The sequence below is a fragment of the Ictidomys tridecemlineatus genome, chromosome 10, assembly GCF_052094955.1.
Source record: "Ictidomys tridecemlineatus isolate mIctTri1 chromosome 10, mIctTri1.hap1, whole genome shotgun sequence".
NCBI classification, from domain to species: domain Eukaryota; kingdom Metazoa; phylum Chordata; class Mammalia; order Rodentia; family Sciuridae; genus Ictidomys; species Ictidomys tridecemlineatus.
The window spans coordinates 86,872,997-86,893,654 of record NC_135486.1 but is presented as its reverse complement, the minus strand read 5'-3'; the positions used below and the strand labels follow the sequence as shown (position 1 = coordinate 86,893,654).

The window sequence follows — 20,658 nt, the reverse complement described above, 5'->3', positions numbered from 1 at the left end:
TTTGTCATTAGTAATTCTCATAAGCCATATATAACTAAAGAATAAAGATCTTATTAATTCTGGAAGAAAACTATATAAATGTAAAAACTATATAAAGTGCATTGTAAATGCTGTATTTCTAACTAAAGAAGATAATCTATATTTTGCACGTCCTCTATTTATGTAAAAATCTTTTGGAGGAGGTTAGCCACAGAATAAATAAAACTTTTAGATATTTATTCTCACTAAACTGTAATTTAGGTATTTATTCTTTAGATGTTTATTCTTAATAAACTATAATTCAAATAGCTTTAAACAAATTCTAAAATCCAAAATTATTTCTTTATTGTTGAAGAGAAATTAAAGCCAACAAATTTTAAAAAATCCCTAACCCTCCAAAATTCAGATTAATTCAATGGTTACTTATTTCTCAACAACTTAGACATGTATTATTGTTTATCAAAAATAAGAATAGGAGTTATAATCACAACAGTTTAAAACTAAAAGATATATATTTGAGAGTTTTCAGTACAAAAGCAGTAATGAAATCACAAAATCAGGTAGTTAGTAGTTTCTAACATTTTTATATTAAAGAAAGCTTGACTTTTATTCAAAAAAGAATCAGTGATAACTGCAGTAGAGGAGTGCTCTTGTTTTTCTGTTCAGATTTTAGACAGATCTTTAAATCTTAATCAATAAAATACCCTCCTGAATAATTAGCTCTTATTTTTTTCATATGTCTTAGAAATGCTACTGATTTTGTATTAATTTTGCATTCTGTAATTTTACTGAATTTGGTTATTATTTCTAACATTTTTTTGGCACACTTTAGGGTTTTGTGTATATAAGACCATGAAAGTATCTAACTGCTCTTTTGAGAAACAATTTTCATTTCCCATAGCTTTGAACATTAAACTACATTGTTTAATTTTAAGCACTAAAAAGTATTAGAAGCCAATACTTTACCTTTGAGAGTGTAATAAGTTCCTGGATAATGGGGTTTTTCTAAATATGAGCATTACAACATTTCTGTGCACCCACTATTCCAAAGCAACACCACAATCACACAATTTGTACTCACCACAACTTTCCCTTTGTGAGCTTTCACTGTTGCTCCAAACCACTGATTCGATTTAAACTCTATAGGTTCTTTGGTTCCATTAACTCTGATCTTTCTGTTGTCTGACAAGGAGGATATCAATTATTAGTAATTTGTAAAATGTGTCATCCAGTTAAAATACACAGTAATAAATTTGTGCATTCAAATGTCAGAAGAACTAATACTAATCCTTTTTAAACTTTTCAAAAAAAATTGAAGAGGAGAATATTTCCAAGGAGCAGCATTACCCTGATACCAAAATCAGACAAGGACACTACAAGAAAAGAAAATTATAGGCCAATATCCATGGTGCACACAGATACAAAAATACTAGTAATTCAGATTAAACAGCACATTAAAAAGACTATTCACCATGATCAAGTGAGATTTATTCCTGGGATGCAAGGGATAAAGTTTCAATACATGCAAAACAATAAACATACTAGATCATGTCAATAGAATAAAAGAAAAAATATATTATCATCTCAATAGGTGCAGAAAAAAGCATTTGACAATATTTATCCTTTCATTGTAGCAACTCAACTTTCAACATATTAGGTATTAAAGGACCATACCTCAACACAATAAAGGCCATTTATCCACAAGCCCATAGTTAATATCATACTCAATGATGAAAGTTGAAGGAACAGGATAAGGATGCTCACTATTGCCATTTCTATTCAACATAGAATTAGAAGTCCTGACCAGAGCAATTGGGCAAAAAAAAAAAAAAAATCGAGAGAGAGAGAGAGAGAGAGAGAGAGAGAGAGAGAGAGAGAGAGAGAGAGAGAGAGAGGGAAATAAAAGGAATGTAAATCAGAAAACAAGAAATTACCCCATCTGATTCAAATATATGATATGTCAAGATCATTGTATTGTCATGTGTAACTAATTAAAACAAATAAAAATTAAAAAAAGAAAAGAAGAAATTAAATTGTCTCTGATCTCTCTTTTCAGATAACATGGTCTTATATACACAAAACCCTAAAGTGTGCCAAAAAAATGTTAGAAATAATAACCAAATTCAGTAAAATTACAGAATGCAAAATTAATACAAAATCAGTAGCATTTCTAAACTATACGAAAATAAGGTCAAGAAAATCAAACCCATCAAATAGCATTAAAAATACTTTGGAATAAACTTAATGATGAGCTGAAAGATCTATACATTGAATGCCATGAAACTCTGATAAGAGAAACTGAGGAAGACAAAAACAAATGGAAATGTATACTTGGTTCATGGATTGAAAAGAATAAATATTGTTAAAATGGCCATGAAAAAGAAAATATGGTATATATACATAATGGGATATTATTCAGCATTAAAAGAGAATAAAATCATGGCATTTGCAGGTAAATGGATGGAGTTGGACAATATAATGCTAAGTGAAGTAAGCCAATACCAAAAACCAAAGGCTGAATGTTTTCTCTGATATGAGGAGGATGATTTATAATGAGGATGGGGGTGGGGGAAGCATGGAGGAATAGACAAACTTTAGATAGGGCAAAGGGGAGGGAGTGAGAGGAAGGGGGCATAAGGGTAGGAAAGAAGGTTGAATGAGATGGACATCATTACCCTAAGTACATATATGAAGACATGAGTGGTATGACTCTACTTTGTGTACAACCATAGACATGAAAAATTGTGCTCTATATATGTACTATGAATTGAATTGCATTCTTCTGTTGTACATAACAAATAGGAATAAATAAAATTTAAAAAATAGCCATGATATCCAAAGCAATCTATAGATTTAATACAATCCCTATTAAAATTTCAATGAGGAAAGTAGTATGGAGATTCCTAAGAAAACTTGCAATGGAACCACTATTTGACCTAGCTATCTCACTCCTCAGTCCATACCCAAAGGACTTAAAATCAGCATAGTATAGTGATGCAGCCACATCAATGTTCAAAGCAGCTCAATTTAAAATAGCTAAACTGTGAAAACAACCTAGATGTCCTTCAACAGATGAATGGATAAAAATAACTGTGGTATATATACATAATGGAATATAATCAGCATTAAAAGAGAATAAAATTATGCCATTTGCAGGTAAATGGATGGAGTTGGAGAATATCATGCTAAGCGAAGTAAGCCAATCCCCCAAACCCAAAGGCCAAAAGTTCTCTCAGATAAGTGGATGATGATTCCTACTGGGGGGGGTGACTGAGGGTGGGGGGAGAAAGGAGTAACTTTGGGCCAAGGAGAGGGAGAGGAGGAGAGGAATCATGGGGGCAGGAAAGATAGTGGAATGAGATAAATGTCATTACCCTGGGTAAATGTATGACTGCACATATGATGTGACTCTACATAGTGTACAACCAGAGAAATGAGAAATTGTGCTCCATTTGTGTACAATGAATTTAAATGCATTCTGCTGTCATGTATAACAATTAGAACAAACAAAAGAAAAAGGAAAAGCAATTGTAAAATTCCTATTGAACTTACAAAAGACACCAAAAAACCAAAGCAATTCTAAACAAAGAGATCCAAGCTGGAGGCATCACACTACATGACTTTAAAATACAGTATTTTTGCAAAGCTACAGTAATCAAAATAACATAGTACTTACATAAAAACAGGTACATGGACCAATGGAATAGAATAGAGAGCCCATAAATAAATCCAAAATCTTAGAAATCAACCAATCTTCAACAAAGATGCCGAAAACACACAATAGGTAATGGATAGCCTCTTCAATAAGTGCTCTCAGGACAACTGAATATCTACATGCAGAAGAACCTTTATCTTACTCTATATACAAAAATCAACTCAAAATGGATTAAATGCTGAATTGGAAGATTTCATACTGTAAACCTAGTCGAAGAAATCATGGGAGGAAAGTTTTTTGTTGTCGGTCTTAGCAAATACATTTTGGACATCACCCCCCAAAACAGAGACCACAAAAGCAAAAATAGGCAAATGGGATTGCATCAAATTATAATGCTTCTATACAGCAAAGAAAACAACCAAGAGTAAAGAAACAACCTGTGGAATGGAAGAAAATACTCACCGACCATACTTGTGATAAAGGTTAATACCTAAGATATATAAGGAATTCAAGGAGCTCAATAGCAAGAAACACGTAATCCAGTTATAATCTGAGCAAAGGACCTGGATAGATATTTCTCAAAAGCAAAGGATGAACAAGAATATGAACAAATGTTCAACATCACTCTGATCTATGGGGAAATGCAAATTAGAACTATAATGAGGTATCACCTCACCTTAGTAAGAATGGCTATTACTAAAAAGACTAATGACAACAAATGCTGGCAAGGATGTGGAGAAAAGGAAATGATGGCACATTGGAGATGGGAATGCAAACTAGTACCCATCCCTCCCTTATGGATAGGAGTGAGGAGTTAAAATACTTCACACCAAGTTAAAAAATAGAACTCCCACATGCTCAAGCAATCCCACATCTGAGTATATATCCAAAGGAAATAAAATTGTATGTTAAAGAGATCTCTACGCTCCATGCTCATCGCAACATATTCACAACAGCCAAGATATGGAATCATCTTAAGTGTTTACCAATGGAGTAAGGAAAATGTGACATACATACACTTGGGATGCTAATTAACCTTAAGAAATGGAATTCTGTTATTTGTGGCAACATGGATGAACTGTAGGCACATTATACTACATAACATAAGCCAGGCACAAACAGACAAATGGTGCATGATCTTGCTTATGTGCGGAATGTAAAAATGCTGAAATTACAAAAGCAGAGAGTAGAATGATGTTGGTCAATGCATGAAAAGTTTGTTAGGAGGTATAAGTTTTAGAGATCTATTGTATTGTGTGTGACAACAGTTGTTATAATGTGTACTTGAAAACTGCCAAGAGAATAGTAAATTTTTCACCTCAACAACAACAAAAAAGTAACTGGGTTAGATGGTGGATAGATTAATTAGCTGGATTTAATTGTTCCACAGTATATACATATATCAAAATACCTTGTTGTACACTGTAAATATATACAATTTTATTTGTTGATTTAAAAAATACTTAAAACTAATTTTCATACACAAGGGTGATTTCTCTTTAAGTCCAAGGTAGAGGATGACTTTCATTACATAAATACAGAATGAAAATATGTACATGACATTTCACAACTTAAAAAAAATATTTCTCATAGTTTACATTTTAGAGCTAACCATACCTGATATGGACGCTGGTAGTCTTGAATCTACTCTTCTATTATTGATTTGTTTCAGATAGAAGACCAAATGATTATAACTGCCCTAAAGAATTCCAAACCACGAGATACTCTCTTGTCTGAAAAGCACACAATTTCTCAGCATGGGACAGCAGGAGCCGGCATCAAGGATGCCAAGGTCTTGTTTCTTAACTGAGTAATGTGTCCACACAGCCACCAAAGATGACACTCTATTTTACACACACTTCACAGGGATCCTCATGAGAGGAATCATCTGGGGAGAAACTCCTGCCAATTATAACCCACTTCAAGTCTTAAACAAAGGCAAATATCTTTATTCACTGTTGTTTCCCCAATCAACTGACTTCCCACACAGTTCTAACTGCATTGTTCTAACGAGTGTTATCAAAAATAGTTGATGAGTTTCTAAAGACATTGGTACATTGGGTGTGGTGGGGCACAACTGTAATCCCAGCCACTTGGGAGGCTGAGGCAAGAGGACTGCAAGTTCAAGACCAGCCTCAGCAATTTAGTGAGGCCCTAAGCAACTAAGCAAGACCCTGTCTTTAAATAAAATACAAAAAAAGGGCTGGGGATATGGCTCAGTGGTTAAGTGGCTCCTGAGTTCAATCCCTGGTATAAAACAAAAGAAAACAACAACAACAACAACAAAAAAAACATTGGTTCTAAGTCCTCTTATTTACATATCTCCTTTCGTATGTATTTTATTTTTCTTTCTTGATTCTATCATAAATACATTACAAAATGAACTTTGATTCTCCGTTAGATAAGGCCAAAATAAATGTCATTAAACCTTCAACTGTGTATAGAATGCTTATAGACTTTTTAAAAGAATAATTTATATATATTCAGTCTTACCCTATACTCAATATATTGATATCTTTGAAGAAAATAATGAATTTCCTTCTTAAAAGTTGTACGCTTTTGATATGGACATTAAAACAAACAAACAAACAAACAAACAAACAAAACAAGCTCTGGATATCCTCACCCAAAAGTGCACACAACTGGCAAAGAAGAAGGGCATCTTATACCTTATAGCCTAAAATGAAAAACATAAACATTTCTATTTGTGTCTAGGCAGCATGGACAGTTGTAGAACTCAGAACCGAAGGATCTTTTTTTTTTTTTCTTTTTTTTTTATTTATTTTTTTTATTGGTTGTTCACAACATTACAAAGCTCTTGACATATCATATTTCATACATTAGATTCAAGTGGGTTGTGAACTCCCATTTTTACCCCAAATACAGATTGCAGAATCACATTGGTTACACATCCACAATTTTACATAATGCCCAATTAGTAATTGTTGTATTCTGCTACCTTTCCTATCCCCTAATATCCCCCCTCCCCTCCCCTCCCATCTTCTCTCTCTACCCCATCTAATCAAACATGGATGGAAGTAAGGAACCGAAGGATCTTGCCACCACTAACTGGGTAGCCATTGGCCATTCACTTAATCTTTTGGAGTTTTAATTTCATCTGCAAATTGAGGCTAATACCTTCCCCCAGTAGTCGCATAGAGATGCCATAAGTCATTAAGACCAAAGGAGATAAATGAACTTGGAAATTCTTTATACACTGGGAAGTCACATATTCCAGAAATCTCATAAAAATACAAGTCCATAACCAATATCTTTTAAACAGAAACCTGGAAACTCAACTTAGGTCTAAGAATTGAAAAGGCTCACAGATGCACAAGTATAGTAAATGATTACTAGTGATTTGTGGCACTCAGGAATGAAATTAATAACACCTCATCAAATTGTCAATGCAGCTTTGATGAAGCACAGGGAGAAAATACAACGATGGCTTTGAAATTTCTAAACTACTAAACCATCATGGAAAGAAGGCTGGTACCTCAAAAACCCAATCATAGTTAAAATAGGTCCCAAAACAACTTAAAAAAAGCAGGCTTCTGCAAGGAGGGAATTATAGGGAAAAAAAGATACAAGTTCTGAAGTAGGCCTGGCTTTGCTAGATTCAAGGATGCTGTTCTACCAGGGTGGTCCTGAGGCATCTTTTCTACCACTTAGGTTTAACTGTGTAATGACTTCATCGAAAGCATGAACTGTGGGCTATTTTTCAACAATTTTTTATGGATGAAGAATACAAATGGATGAACTTCATTAATTCCATACCCTGTCCAAGGAGCAGAATAGAAAAAAATGCATTATCCCAGGTCCCAATTTATTAAAATGAGTTTTGATCTAGATATATCATGCTTTTATTGATTCTCAAAGTCAGTAAATCACTTTTTAAAAGTTCTATTCTAAGCCAGACATGGTAGCGCTTACGTATGATCCCAGTAACTTAGGCGCCTAAGGCAGGAGGATTAGGAGTTCAAGTCCAGCCTCAGCAACTTACTGAGACCCCGTCTCAAAAAAAAAAAAAATTAAAAGGACTCGGGGTGTGGCTCAGTGGGTAAGTGCTAAAAATAAATTAAAAATAAATAAAAGTTCTATTATTTTCTAAATTTTCTGGTTTTAAATCTAACATTGTAAATTTTTTCAAATAATTAAAACAGATTTGGCTTAATGGTGAAGGTAGACTTTTCTTCGTCCTTTTTTTTTTAACCTTTCTTTCCTGAACAAGAATTTTTAATATTAAATAAAAAATGCAATGTTCTGCCAGTGGCTCTCTGGTCTTCTGATCTTCATCTTTGATGGGCTTCAGGCAGATCACACTCAGTGATTCCTGAACTTCCAGATTCTCTGATCTGTAGGCAACAACTTTTTGACCTTCATACCCCAGACTTTCCCAAGGCCATCTAAACCTCTCAGTCTCTGTGTGAAATCCCTCCCTAGTTGAGACACTCAAATCAGGTTCTGTTTTCCTAAGCAAACCCAAACCCTGACCCACTAATATTGTGGGACAAAGCATGAAGGGCTGGGCCACATGTCCTCTATAGAAAAAAGAAAGCTTCAAGTTATCCCAGGACATTGTCACCTCCACAGAATTCGTGAATGGACCAGTGGCTCTGAGGGATGGTAGGGACCACTGGTCACCTAAGCGAGTCTCTCCTTGATATATCATAAATGATAGAGAAAGCAAAGTCTAAAGCTAGAAAAAAGCTTTTACAGTTACTGCATAAAATTTAAGTTTTTCTTAGTGGCATAAGACTATTTATGAAGTTAATAAACAGTGAAAATCCTATGAGTCTTTTTTCAAGAGAAGATCAATATATTTAATATGTAAAAAGCTCAAAAATCAATACAGAAAGACTAAAATTCTATAGAGAAAGAGTTCTAAGGGTCTGGGTAGGCCTTGCAGGTGAAAATAAATTAGATAGCTTGTGTAAATTCATGGAAACGTCTTGTGTCTCAAATTAAAACAACAATGATTTAACACTTGTCATCTATTGGTCTGGCAAAAGATTAATAATATTTGTTCTTAAGAGAGTAACTTGATGCAATGTTTTGGAATGTCCATAAACAATATGTATCAAATTTTTAAATGTAATTTTTTTTCTTTTGATTGAGAAATTCTTTGAAATGTTTGTTCAATGAAAATACAACACTAATGCTCAAAGATATAATACAAACATACTACAGTTCTATGTGCAATATGAAAAACTGGAACTTATAGGCACATATATAAGGGACTCAAAAATAAATTTATTTTGTCTATAAAATGGATTACTATCCTACTGTTAAAACATGTACAAATAGAGTTATATGCATTGGTACAGAATAATGTGTATAAAATATTTTTTTTCTTTTTCAAGCATGAAAAGTACAAGGACTTAATATGGCAACCATGTGTTCCCACTGTATAGAACTGATGATTGTGAAATTTTTCAAATGAGCAGTCCCATCTAATGCCTATGCCACCTTTTTCCCACTTCCTTCCTCATCCAGAGGCTGCCACCATCACGAATTCTGGCCATCTAAAAAATAATGTCTATGGATAATACAGATCAGGGCTCTGCAAAAATTTTTTTCCATCAAGAACCACATAATAAGTGTTTCACGTTATTCTATCTCTCTGGTCTTTGTCACAACTACTCAATTCTGTCCTTATAGCAACAGCAACCCGTAGGCAATATATAAAAGGATGACTGTGGTGGTGTTCCAATAGAATTTTATCTATGGGCACCTATAATTTCATGTGTCATGAAATATTATTCTTTAAAATATTATTATTATTATTATTATTATTGAAAATCGTTTTCATCCACTTAAAAATGTAAGAACTATTCTTAGTTTATAGGCAATACAAAAACAGATGGTAGATCAGACTTAGTTGTGGTTTGCCAACAATTGATAGAGTATTCTTTTGTGTATTCCTTTTTTGGGGGATGGGGAGTACCAAGAATTGAACTCAGGGGCACTCAGCCACTGAGCCATATCCCCAGCTCTATCTTGTATTTTTATTTAGAGAGAGGGTCTCACTAAGCTGCCTAATGTCTCACTGTTAGTGAGGCTGGCTTTGAACTCGATGTCCTCCTGTCTTAGCTTCCCAAGCCAGGCATGCACCACAGCACCTGGCTGTGGATTTCTTTTAACTGAAAATAAGGCATTACCTTATCTTTATGAAGCAGCCTATATTTGTATTTTACATTCATTTTTATGTCTGTGAGAAGTGAGATGTCCATGAATAACTAGCTAGATACAAAGACAAATACATAGTGACATAAATGGGTAGGTGGATGAATGGATGGAAAGATAGATGGACATCTCCAGGTCATTCTTTATAATTCTCATATAGTATTGAATCATATTGAATAACCACCTAATTTTTATTTATCCATTTCATTTACCTATAAAACTTTAGGTTGAAGGCAGGCATGGTGGTGTATGCCCGTAATCTCAGCAGCTGGAGGAGCTGAGACAGGAGGATCACAAGTTAAAAGCCCACCTGCGCAATTTAGCAAGATCCTAAGCAACTTAGCAAGACCCTTTCTCACAAAATAAAAAGGGCCAATGATGTGGCTTGGTGATTAAGCACCCCTGGTTTCAATCCCCAGTACCAAAAAAACAAAATAACAACAAAAACAAAATTAGGTTCATTTTCAGTTTTATAACAACTATAAACATGAGCTCTAGGTATCTTTATATCCATTGTCATCTGCATATGTACAAGGGTTTCTCTCTGGCAATAGACCAGAAATGATGTTACTGGATCAAAGAAAATGATCACATCCATTTCATCACTTCAAAGCAACCACAATTTCCGGGCCCATCAGTGGCTCATGAGAGAGGGGGTATCAGCTCTTGATGTTGCAGATCATTTAAATTATTCCCAACCTGAGTGACTGTGAAGTATATCTCACTATGTTTTCATTTTCATTTCCCTGATTGTTAGTAAGATTGATCCTCTTTTCATCTTTATGTACCATTCACATTTTTCTTCTGTGAATTGCCTGTTTATACCCTTGACTCATCTTATTTGGTTAATGGCCTTGATTACCACAAATTCATCACCCATTTGGGGTCTGGAGTCTTCTTTCCACATATCAGTTGTAAGTACTTTCTCCCAATTTTTCTTTTGTTGTTTTAATCATATAGAGATTGTTGTCCATCTGAAATTTATTTTTGCATATAATGTGGCAGGAATATCTTGCATATTTCAATTTAAAGAGTTAGTTGTCCCAACATCATTTACCAAACAATCTCTCTCTGCTGGATGATTTATGATGCCACCTTTGCAACAGTAAGTCCTGGTGTGGCCTATGGGGCCAACACAACCTGGCCAGCTTGCTTCTCTGGCCTCACCCCCTCCTACATTTTCAGGTTCATGAAGCTGCCACCATACTGACTATCTGTCCATTGATCACACCCAGCTATTTCAGTCTCGCCATTGCAGTTACTCTTCATGCTGCCTGGACTGTTCCTCCTGTGAATCCCACAGGGATGCTATCTCATTACCCAGGATGCAGCTCAAATGCCACTTCTGCAGACACACATCCCCTCATGCACCTGGTCAGACTGCCCTGTCATTCACTCCCCCTGTTACTCTTTCTAGTTTTCTTCGTAGCACTTGCCACCATCTCAGATGGCCTTGTTAGTTTGCATTTTGTTGACTACGCCCTTGAGAATACACATTAATTTTGTGAACAGAGACTCCTCTGCTCCTCCAGTGAATTTCCCATTTTTTAAACAGTGGAGGGCACATAATAGACCCTCAATAAGTATTTGTTGAATGAATGACCAATGGCCCATCTGTGCCTTCAGAAGTTTGTCTATGTACATTCATTGTTCAGTATGGTTCCACTTTCTTTGAAAGGGCAAATATTCTGTGTGTGTGTGTGTGTGTGTGTGTGTGTGTGTGTGTGTGTGTGTACACAGAGTGCTTAGAGTGGGCATTTACTACATTTATGATCTAAAAAAAAAAATAAGAAAAGAAAACCTGAAGATACAATGAAAAACTCTGCAGGCTAACTTGAGAAATTTAGATAGGTGTTAGGAATAAAATTGATCTGGTTCATCCTACGTTTCTAGACTTTGATGCAATCGTCCTTAAATAGCAGCGTTGGACTGTCTCCCAATGGGTGGCAAGCCTACTGGGTTTTGTTTCCTTCATTCTCGGGAGTATGCCTTTGAGAGCAGGAGTCAGGGAGTGTAGAATGTGGTGCGCACATGAGCTACAACAGGTTTTTCCAATCTTCTCGTTTAGCAAAACGGGGAGAATTACAAGAAGTGAAGATAGATCACTATGGACGAGGGAAGGGAGAAGCTGAAACGGACACAGGTGTGACCAAACATTTTGGCAGACGATGTAATTTTTGAAAACTATAAAGCTCTCGACCTTGTACTGGAAAAACAGTAAGTTTCCCTATAACTTTCAGTCATCACTTCCAAATCCATCCCCTTAGGGACTTTCTTCAAGCTGTTGCAGGAGCCGTTCAGACAGTTTTAATCAGGAAAAGGGGAAAAGAGATCTTTAAACATTTGTTTATAATCTTTACCACCTTCAAACGTGCACTGTAAAAGTTTCATTGAAATTGTGAGAATGAAGAGCACTCATAGTTAAAATTCAAGATAAAATAGCAGTGGTCAGACAAATCCCCAAAATGAACCGTGAATTGATTTTTTTTTTCTCCCAGGAGACTAGACATCAAAACGTATAATTCCTAATACTGAGAAATCGCTATAGAAAGAACACCTTTGTAGCCTTCACACTCTTGGTCATCTTAATATGAATTTTCAAGTATTTAAGGAAATATCGCACTAATTCATTTTCCATGTGATGTTCAAGAAATGTGTTATTCTGATTAAGTGGGCATTATATATAACAGAGAGTAGTGATCTATATCATATATGTGTAATATTTAGATAGGTACATAGTGCATTGTATGCACACAGTTTTTTTTTTTTTTTTGGTCTTCCTAATGGATCATGTCTAAATGTCCTATGCCTTGTACCTGTGGACCCTGACCTCAGCTGATTTCTAGGTATGGGGTATCCTTCTCAATCAGTTGCTACCCCTCTGTTCCCTCTGAGTCATACTCTAAGGGCGCCTTTTCAGCTCTTTATCCTGTCAAATACATTTCCCTCTTGTTTGCCAATTTGCCCAAATCACTTTTTTTTTTTTTTGTCACCAGAGATTGAACCCAGGGGTGTTTAAACACTGAGCAACATCCCAAGTCTTTTTTATTCTTTATTTTGAGACAGAGTTTTGCTAAGTTGCTTAGGGCCTCTCTAGTTGCTGAGGCTTGCCTTGAACTTGTGATCGTCCTGCCTCAGTCTCCCAAACTGCTGGGATTATAGGTGTGCACCACTGCACTGGGCCCAAATTGATTCTTTAAAAAGCTGTTTTAAAATGTAGGGCCCAAAACTCCTTACAAATTAAAGTTATTTCAGTTATTCAACAATAAAAGTTGTTCAACAATAAAAATATTGTTCCAAATTTTTTAAATAATAAAATGTAACAAAACTTATATAAAGAATTATATGACATAGCAAGTGAAAGGCTATTAGAATTCAATTCAAGTCCAGTTGCTGTTAAATTTGATAAACTCATCCAGCTGTTCAGAATTTAAGAGACTCTAGTTCACTTCTCTAGTTTATAGAGAAATAAACTATTCCTTTCTGGAACTTTTATTTTAAATCATTTCTTTATATCAGTATTTAAATGTTCAATTTCATACATAACCAAATACTAGTAAAGATAAGTGAGATAAATGTGTAATTTTAGAGTTTTAAGAATTATGTTTTTATGTATGGATTTGGAACAGCAATCCCATAGATGGTATTGCAACCTTCCTATTATATAGTTTTCCTATTGTGGATCACCAAACACATTTTTTGCTATAATTATTTCCATGTCAAGATCATCTTCCCTAAAATAGAGATCACATTTCCAACTCTACTATTTTGAATAGCCAAGAGTAGCTAGCTAGTGTTCTTTAGAGTTTTGCTTACTAATTAAAAAAATGAATAAGCTTTCTACATTGAATATCATTTGAAATGTTTTTCATACTTAACTTGACTAAGGTCTTATATAAGGAATGTTCTGGAAATAATGTGGAATTTTGCTGGCACAATATGAACCATTTTGGGGGTGGGTATTACGCTGATTGATATGATGCAAGAAGAGCAAGAAATTAGGGGTTAAGAAATGAATGAATGACCTCTTCAAAGAGAAAACCTCAGCCATGTGTGGCAGCCCAGATTGAAACAAAACAAAATACCGTGAGTCCCAAGACATAATAGTTGGAAAGGCGAAGCTGGCTCCAGTTACATTGTAGTGATTAAAACATCAGTTTTCACCTCATTTACAACTTGCTTCACTACATCCACATTGGCTACAGCAGTTTTCTCTCTTATCTGCCAGTCCCAGAGATGGACATGTACATGCACATATTAATTCATGTTCACACATGCACATTCATGTCACTCTTTAGGTCTGACCTTTAGTGCCATTCTCTCTGAAAAGCCTTCCTTGACACATCAACCCCCCCCCCTTCAGTCAGAAAAGGGGTCCTTTTGCACACCTAAAGTATTCTTCACTTTCTGCTGCTATGGCACTTATACCTGGATTAGAGATGCCAGGTACTGGTCTTCCATAGGAAGCATTGCAAGGTCAGAGACTATGTCTATCTTGTTCATTAGTTTTGCCCAATATAATAGTAACCCCATTAACCAAGCCATAAACTGGGAACTCATTTTTTTTAGTTTTAGATGGACACAATACCTTTATTTTATGAACACAATACCTTTATTTTATTTATGTATTTTTTTATGCTGAGGATGGAACCTGGTGCCTCAGGCTCTGCCACTGAGCCACAACCCCAGCCCAGGGAACTCATTCTTGAAAACTACCAATCTTGTGCTTACAAATTCCATTCAGTCATCACTTCTGGTTGATCCTTCTGCTAGGTTTGGATATGAGGTATCCCCAAAAAGCTCACATGAGAGACGATAAAAGTAGGTTTAGAGGAGAAAGGATTGGGTTGTAAGAGTCTTAACCCAATCAGTGAATTAATCCTCTGATAGAGATTAACTAAGTGGTATCTGAAGTGGTGGGGTGTGGTTGGAGGACATGGGAGTTGGGGTGTGGCTTTGAGGTATATATTTGTATCTGACAAGGAAGACCTCTCTCTCTCTCTCTCTCTCTCTCTCTCTGCTTCCTGATCATCATATGAGCTGCTTCCCTCTGCCACACTCTTCTGCCATTGTGTTCTGCCTCACCTTGAGCCCCGAGGAATGGAACCAGCCTTCTATGGACAAAGACCTCTGAAACCGTGAGCTCTCAAATAAACGTTTCTTCCACTACAGTTGTTCTGGCCAGGTCCTTAGTCATAGCAGCAAAAAAAAAAAAAAAAAAAAAAAAAAAGCTGAATAAAACACCTTCCTTCCAAATCTCTCTCAGTCCATCTTCTTTCCATCCCTATTTCCGTTACCTCCATGGTGACCACCATGTGCTTTAGCTCTGGTTCCTGGCACAGTTTCCTGGCTCACCTTCCTTGCTCTAGGCTTGCCACCTTCAAGCCCATTCTCTATCATGGAGCAAGGTTCTTTCTACAATGAGAAACCAGTATAAGCCAGGATCATCCTCAGCACTCTCAACCACTGTGATTTGCTTTCAGCTCTTTGAATTTTTCACTTTCTCTGGGTTTTTTCATCCTTGGAGTAATTACCTGGGATCACATATCATGGTTGTAGGTACAATTGAGAAATCAGAACTCTTGGTATGGCTTAGATATCACCTTTGGACGGTCAGGAACACAGCATGATTCTGCTTAGTGCCCCATTGTTTATTTGCTTCAAGAAGTAATGAAAACCTCTCAGCATGGGAATCTCGGGAAGCCAACTGACACAAATATCACTGGTATAATCTCAAAGGACCACTTTAAATACAGGATGTGATTGGGTTTCACAATGGAGGTTGTATAAACTTACTTCCCATTAGCACTTGAAAAAAATATATTCCCACTCCCTCCTGTTTCATAGCTGTGTATTCCTCTAGACTTCATCCCTGTTTCTAGAAATGCTATATTAAAAAGGGGTCCCCACCATTCATCTCACAAAACTCTTCATATTGTGTTTCTTTAAGAAGGTAACTCCCTAATGTTACAAAAAGTAGGAACTGAAGAATTCAAACTTTTTATGTCTGCAATGTATTTAATCTTCCAAGGTAGAAGATTAAAATCCAAGATGCAATTGTTCTCTAGGAGATCTTCTTAAATCCTACCCTAAATAAACGGTACCATTCTGTCGGGTGAGCAGAGACAAAAGTTTACTCATTCAACAAACAAATTCAGACTTCTTGGACACATCCCATTTCTTCACTAGTTGGTTCATTCTGTCATTCTGTTATTACCAGTCACACTGTCTTCTCCTCCCAACCTTCTTCTCTGCCTCCTCACTCTTAGCCAATGACCTTGCTTCTTATTTCACTAAGAAATGGAAAATGATCATTTTTTTCCCCTCCAACCCCCAAATCCAAGAACTTACCTTTGGTTGTTTCCTTTCTCTGCCTTCCTCCCCATTGCAGAGGCTGAACTGCCTTCCCTCTGTGATGCTCTAAGGCCAGTCCCTCCATTTATGTAAGAATCCCACCCATTCTCATCCACTCAGAAATGTGCTCCTGCACAGTTCCTCTGTTTTGATCCTCGTGGATTCCCTCTTCGTGTATTCTGAATAATTTCTATTAGGCTAATACCTGATGAGAGCTCCTTGGCTTAAATTTCTCTGGTCCTATTTATAACAAGACTCCTTTAAAAATTGTCTGCCTGCATTGATGTCTCCTGTTGTCTTCTGCCACTTCCTTTCTTGATAGACTGCCCTGCAACTACTATTTTCAGTCATTGATAATCTTCAATTAGTAAATCAAATGTTCAAACTTCAGTCCTCACTTCACTCAACCCACATTCTTCCTTAGCTTCCCAGCTTTTACCTAACTGCTGCTCATTTGTGGGTTTGATGCATCCTCCTCTATTTCCCAATGCTTTTCTCAATTTCAGGGTGCTCCAGGGTGGCCTCAACCTTGATTTTATCTCTTTTATGTTCCTTTTTCTTTGATTCACTTCTCTTCTCTCTGTCCACACTCACTCCTCAAGTCATGTTCTTTAACATGACCCACATGCTTCCGATTCCTAATTTAAATCCTCCAGACATCTTGCCTGAGGTCTGGGTTTATTTATCCGACTGCCCATTTGACCTCCATTTGGATGTCCAACTAAAGTCTCAAATTTCACATATCTGGACTCACCTCTTGATATTTCCTCCCATATGGGCTCTTTTCCCCACTGTTCCCTGTGTCGATCTCTTTCCTCCAGAAACTCAAGTCAAAATGTTCTTTTGTACTCTTCATCTGACCCATAATGATATCCTACTAACTGCACTTTCTAATCCCGTGTCCAACCGTTTCTCAGGTATCTGCTCTGCCTCAAGCCAAGCCCTGTTTCTTTTATTGGACAATGAGAAGAGGCTCCTGTTCATGCTCTGACATGGCCCCAGGCTGTTTTTCGTCCAGAAGTGAGACTGATCCTTTCAAGTACATAATTCAAATCATGTTAACTTGCCTGTTCTAAAGGCACTCTGGGCTTCCCACCACTCATTTAATAAAATCCAAAATTCTGATTCCAGATCTGATCATAATCCTGAAAGACAGAATCCTGAAAGCCATAATCCCAAATATTGAAATTCCAAAAGATCAAAATCTATATCTCAAGTCAAAAATCCCACAAATCATAATCCTGAAAGATTAGAATCCAGAATATTAAAATCCCAAAAGTTGAAATCCCCCAAACCACAATTCCCATTGAGGGGGAAGAAGGTTATCTAAGAGGGATTGAAGGCCGAATTCTGGGGAATATTTTTGGTTGTTTGTAGAATAGATGCATTGTTACACAGAAGGAATATGTAGAAACCTGGTAAAGCACCATTTGGGGAGTGTTTCCAGAGATTAACGTATCCATTTAGCCAGAGAACCAGAGATCATGAACATGGAAGGTGAATTGGTCTCTGAAAACTCGGGCAGAGTTTTCTTGTGCTACCATGGACATCAGAACTCCAGGCTCCCTGGCTTTTGAACTTTAGGATTTATTCCAATAGCTTCTTGTGACCTCAGGCTTTCTCGGTTTCTTTCTTTCTCTCTCTCTCTTTCTTTCTTTCTTTCTTTCTCTCTTACTATTTTAAATCCTTATCATTTTCTTTTTACAATTTGCTTTGTATGTGTTGTATCTTTGCATCTTTTCCAATAATAGCAGTATTAATTGTGTAATGACTTTTCAAGAGTCATAATTCACTTGAAGTATTTTTTGAAAAATTGACACTGAAATTTTATTATATAAAATAATTGACTAAGCTTGCAAGCATTGATATAAACATTAAAACCTTGGAATTTCCTCAATAAATAAAGAGATGTTCTTTTTATACATCTGTACTTGTTAAAGGTAAAATTTCTCAATATTTTAGCTCTTTCTGCAACTGTGCATGCAGTGGTTACCTACAGAGGTTTTTTGATTGATCTTGCAAAAGCTTAGGTTGTCCATCACAGAATTTCAGAGAAGACAGAAAGCCAGGTGCACACAATTATCAACCATAGTAAGATAGATTTATATGCTTCACTTTTTGACCATTTCTTTATGCATCTGGTACATCTGCTTGCAGCTGTCACACTCACAACTGTCATTAGTATAACTGAGAATTTATGTTTGCAAAACTATGAATCTTCTTATTGTCTGCTTTATAATGCCATGAGGTCTATGAAGTGTTCAGTCCTGTTTTTATGTGTCTCACATAAATCTCCTTTAAAAACTATAAATAGTCTTTTAGATAAATTCTTAAAATTATATTTTCAAAATTATATTTTTTGAAATTTTAGACTTCAGGGATTTTAGAATTCAGAGATTTTAATCTTTTGGGATTTCAATATTTGGGATTATGGCATATGAGAGTTCATTATTGGGGATTATGGCCCCAACCCTATATGCACTTGGCTTTCTGGCCAGTTTTCTATCCTTCTTTCCTTGACTTGTTTCTCTAGGCCAGAGGCCTTTGCTCCATTTCCCAGGCACACTAGTACTCCCTCTAGTCTTGAGGGAAGTGTTCTAGTCTTGAACGCTGACTTTGCTACAATCCAGGCTCTTCTCCCAGGGAGACCTCACTTAATTTAAACCCTCACTCAAATATCAGCTACTCAATGAAAAATTTTTGACCACTTTTGATAGGCAAAATAATAGGTCTCCCTGCAATCTACACCTTTATTCCACAAGCCCATAAATATGTTGTTGCATAAGAAAGGGAATCAAGGTTGCATATGGAATTAAGATCCCTTATCATCTGACCTTGAGAGAGGGAGATTATCCTGCATGGTCAAGGATGGGTCCAATGTCATCACCAGGGTACTTGAAGGTGGAAAAGGAGGACAGAGAAGAAGTGGACAGTGGAGATGGATTCTGCCCAACATTGTTAGTTTTAAAAATGGAAAAGGGCCATAAGCCAAAGAATGTGGGCAGGCTGTGAGTGCTGGAAAAAGCAAGGAAAGAGATTGTCCCTAGAGCTTCCAGAAGGAACATAGCTCTGCCAAGACCTTGATTCAAGGGAAACCTATTTTAGACTTTGGCCTCTAAAACTGTAGAATAACCAATTTGTGTTGTTAAAGCCATTAAATGTGTGGTAATTTGTTATAGCAGCAATAGAAAAATAATGCCACCCCAACCTAAAATAACATGCCCACTCCCCGACTCTGTCCCCTCAACGTTACCTTAATTTTTCTCATCTAGTCCCTGCTGTTCACTGTAAACCATACATGGGCAAGGCCTTGAGCTTTGTGGCCATCTTCCAGGGTCTAGAAGAACACTGCTTGTGCAATGTCACAAATGCTCAGCTTTATTTTCAATTCCACTGAACCATTCAGCTGAAGTCATGATATGGTGTTCAATTTCACAATATGAATTGGTGATTAGGTCTCAATCTGCTATGTTCAATAAGAAGGGTTCCCCCCCCTTTAAAATATTATATGTGCCCCAAAGGTGAGCTAAAAATCTATTTAGAGCATTTCTTTGGGGGATAAACTGTATTACTCAGACCCAAGTAAATTGTTCAGAATTCTGTAAAGACGTGTCTGTTTCTATAAATGAAAAGTATATCGACATATTTGTCAGCAATAAGGGTTGAGCAAGGAAAAGGGAGAAAGCAGTTGGGGGTAGTAAATGCATTTTCCAGAATCTCGTTTTTGACTGAACATGAAGGGTAAAAACTGGTTCTGTGTCCAACAGGTGCAGAGATGATTGCATTTGGTCTCTTCCCATGAGACTCATCATGCATATTTTTTTTCTAGAAAAGGCACTAAGAATTCATGAACTTAAAAAATACTGGATTCGTGGGGTAGAATTTATTGCTATTACTGCTCCTCACATGTACTAGTAGGCCAAAAGGTGCCAAGATGAGACTATAGAAACAAATGACCTCAAATCTCTGGCTTAATACAACCAAGGTTTATTTCTTGCTCATATTATATATTTCATGTAAGTTGACAGGAAGGTTCTGCTTATTCAAACCACCCAAGGATCCTAGCTCATGGAGGTTCCTAATGGATACACGTGTCCAACTTCTCCCTACTGGGAAAGAGGGAGAAGACACAGTGCACACTCTCTATACACCTGGAGTGGATCTTCATTGTTTCTGACATTTCATATGCCAAAGCATGCCTAGGAGGTTGGCGATTCCAATTTACTTAAATTTTGAACCCTTTATTTATTATCTGCCCCTATCAAAATGGTATCCGTACCTTTAAAAGACCACAAGAAAGGAAATGCAACAAAAAAAGGTTGTCTTAGGGACATGTGATTAGCACCAATTTTACTTCTTTTTACAACAAATGGCTTTTCCTGAAGATGTTTTTGGAACACTCAAATGGCATAGTTATTTGAGGCTTTCATCCCAAACCCAACTCTTGTGGTAGGGAGCATATCATGTGGCGAGAAAAGGTAGAT

At 36.4% G+C, this 20,658-nt stretch overlaps 1 protein-coding gene across 2 annotated transcripts in view; it reads right to left on the bottom strand.

Moving 5' to 3' along the window:
• Itga8 (integrin subunit alpha 8) overlaps nt 1-20,658 on the bottom strand; it is a 168,619-nt gene that overhangs the window by 138,564 nt on the left and 9,397 nt on the right. For both annotated transcript variants that reach the window (XM_078023365.1, XM_005330865.5), the window contains exon 3: nt 1,061-1,161. In XM_078023365.1, coding sequence (XP_077879491.1) covers nt 1,061-1,161 — 101 coding nt within the window. The remainder of the gene's footprint in view (nt 1-1,060; nt 1,162-20,658) is intronic.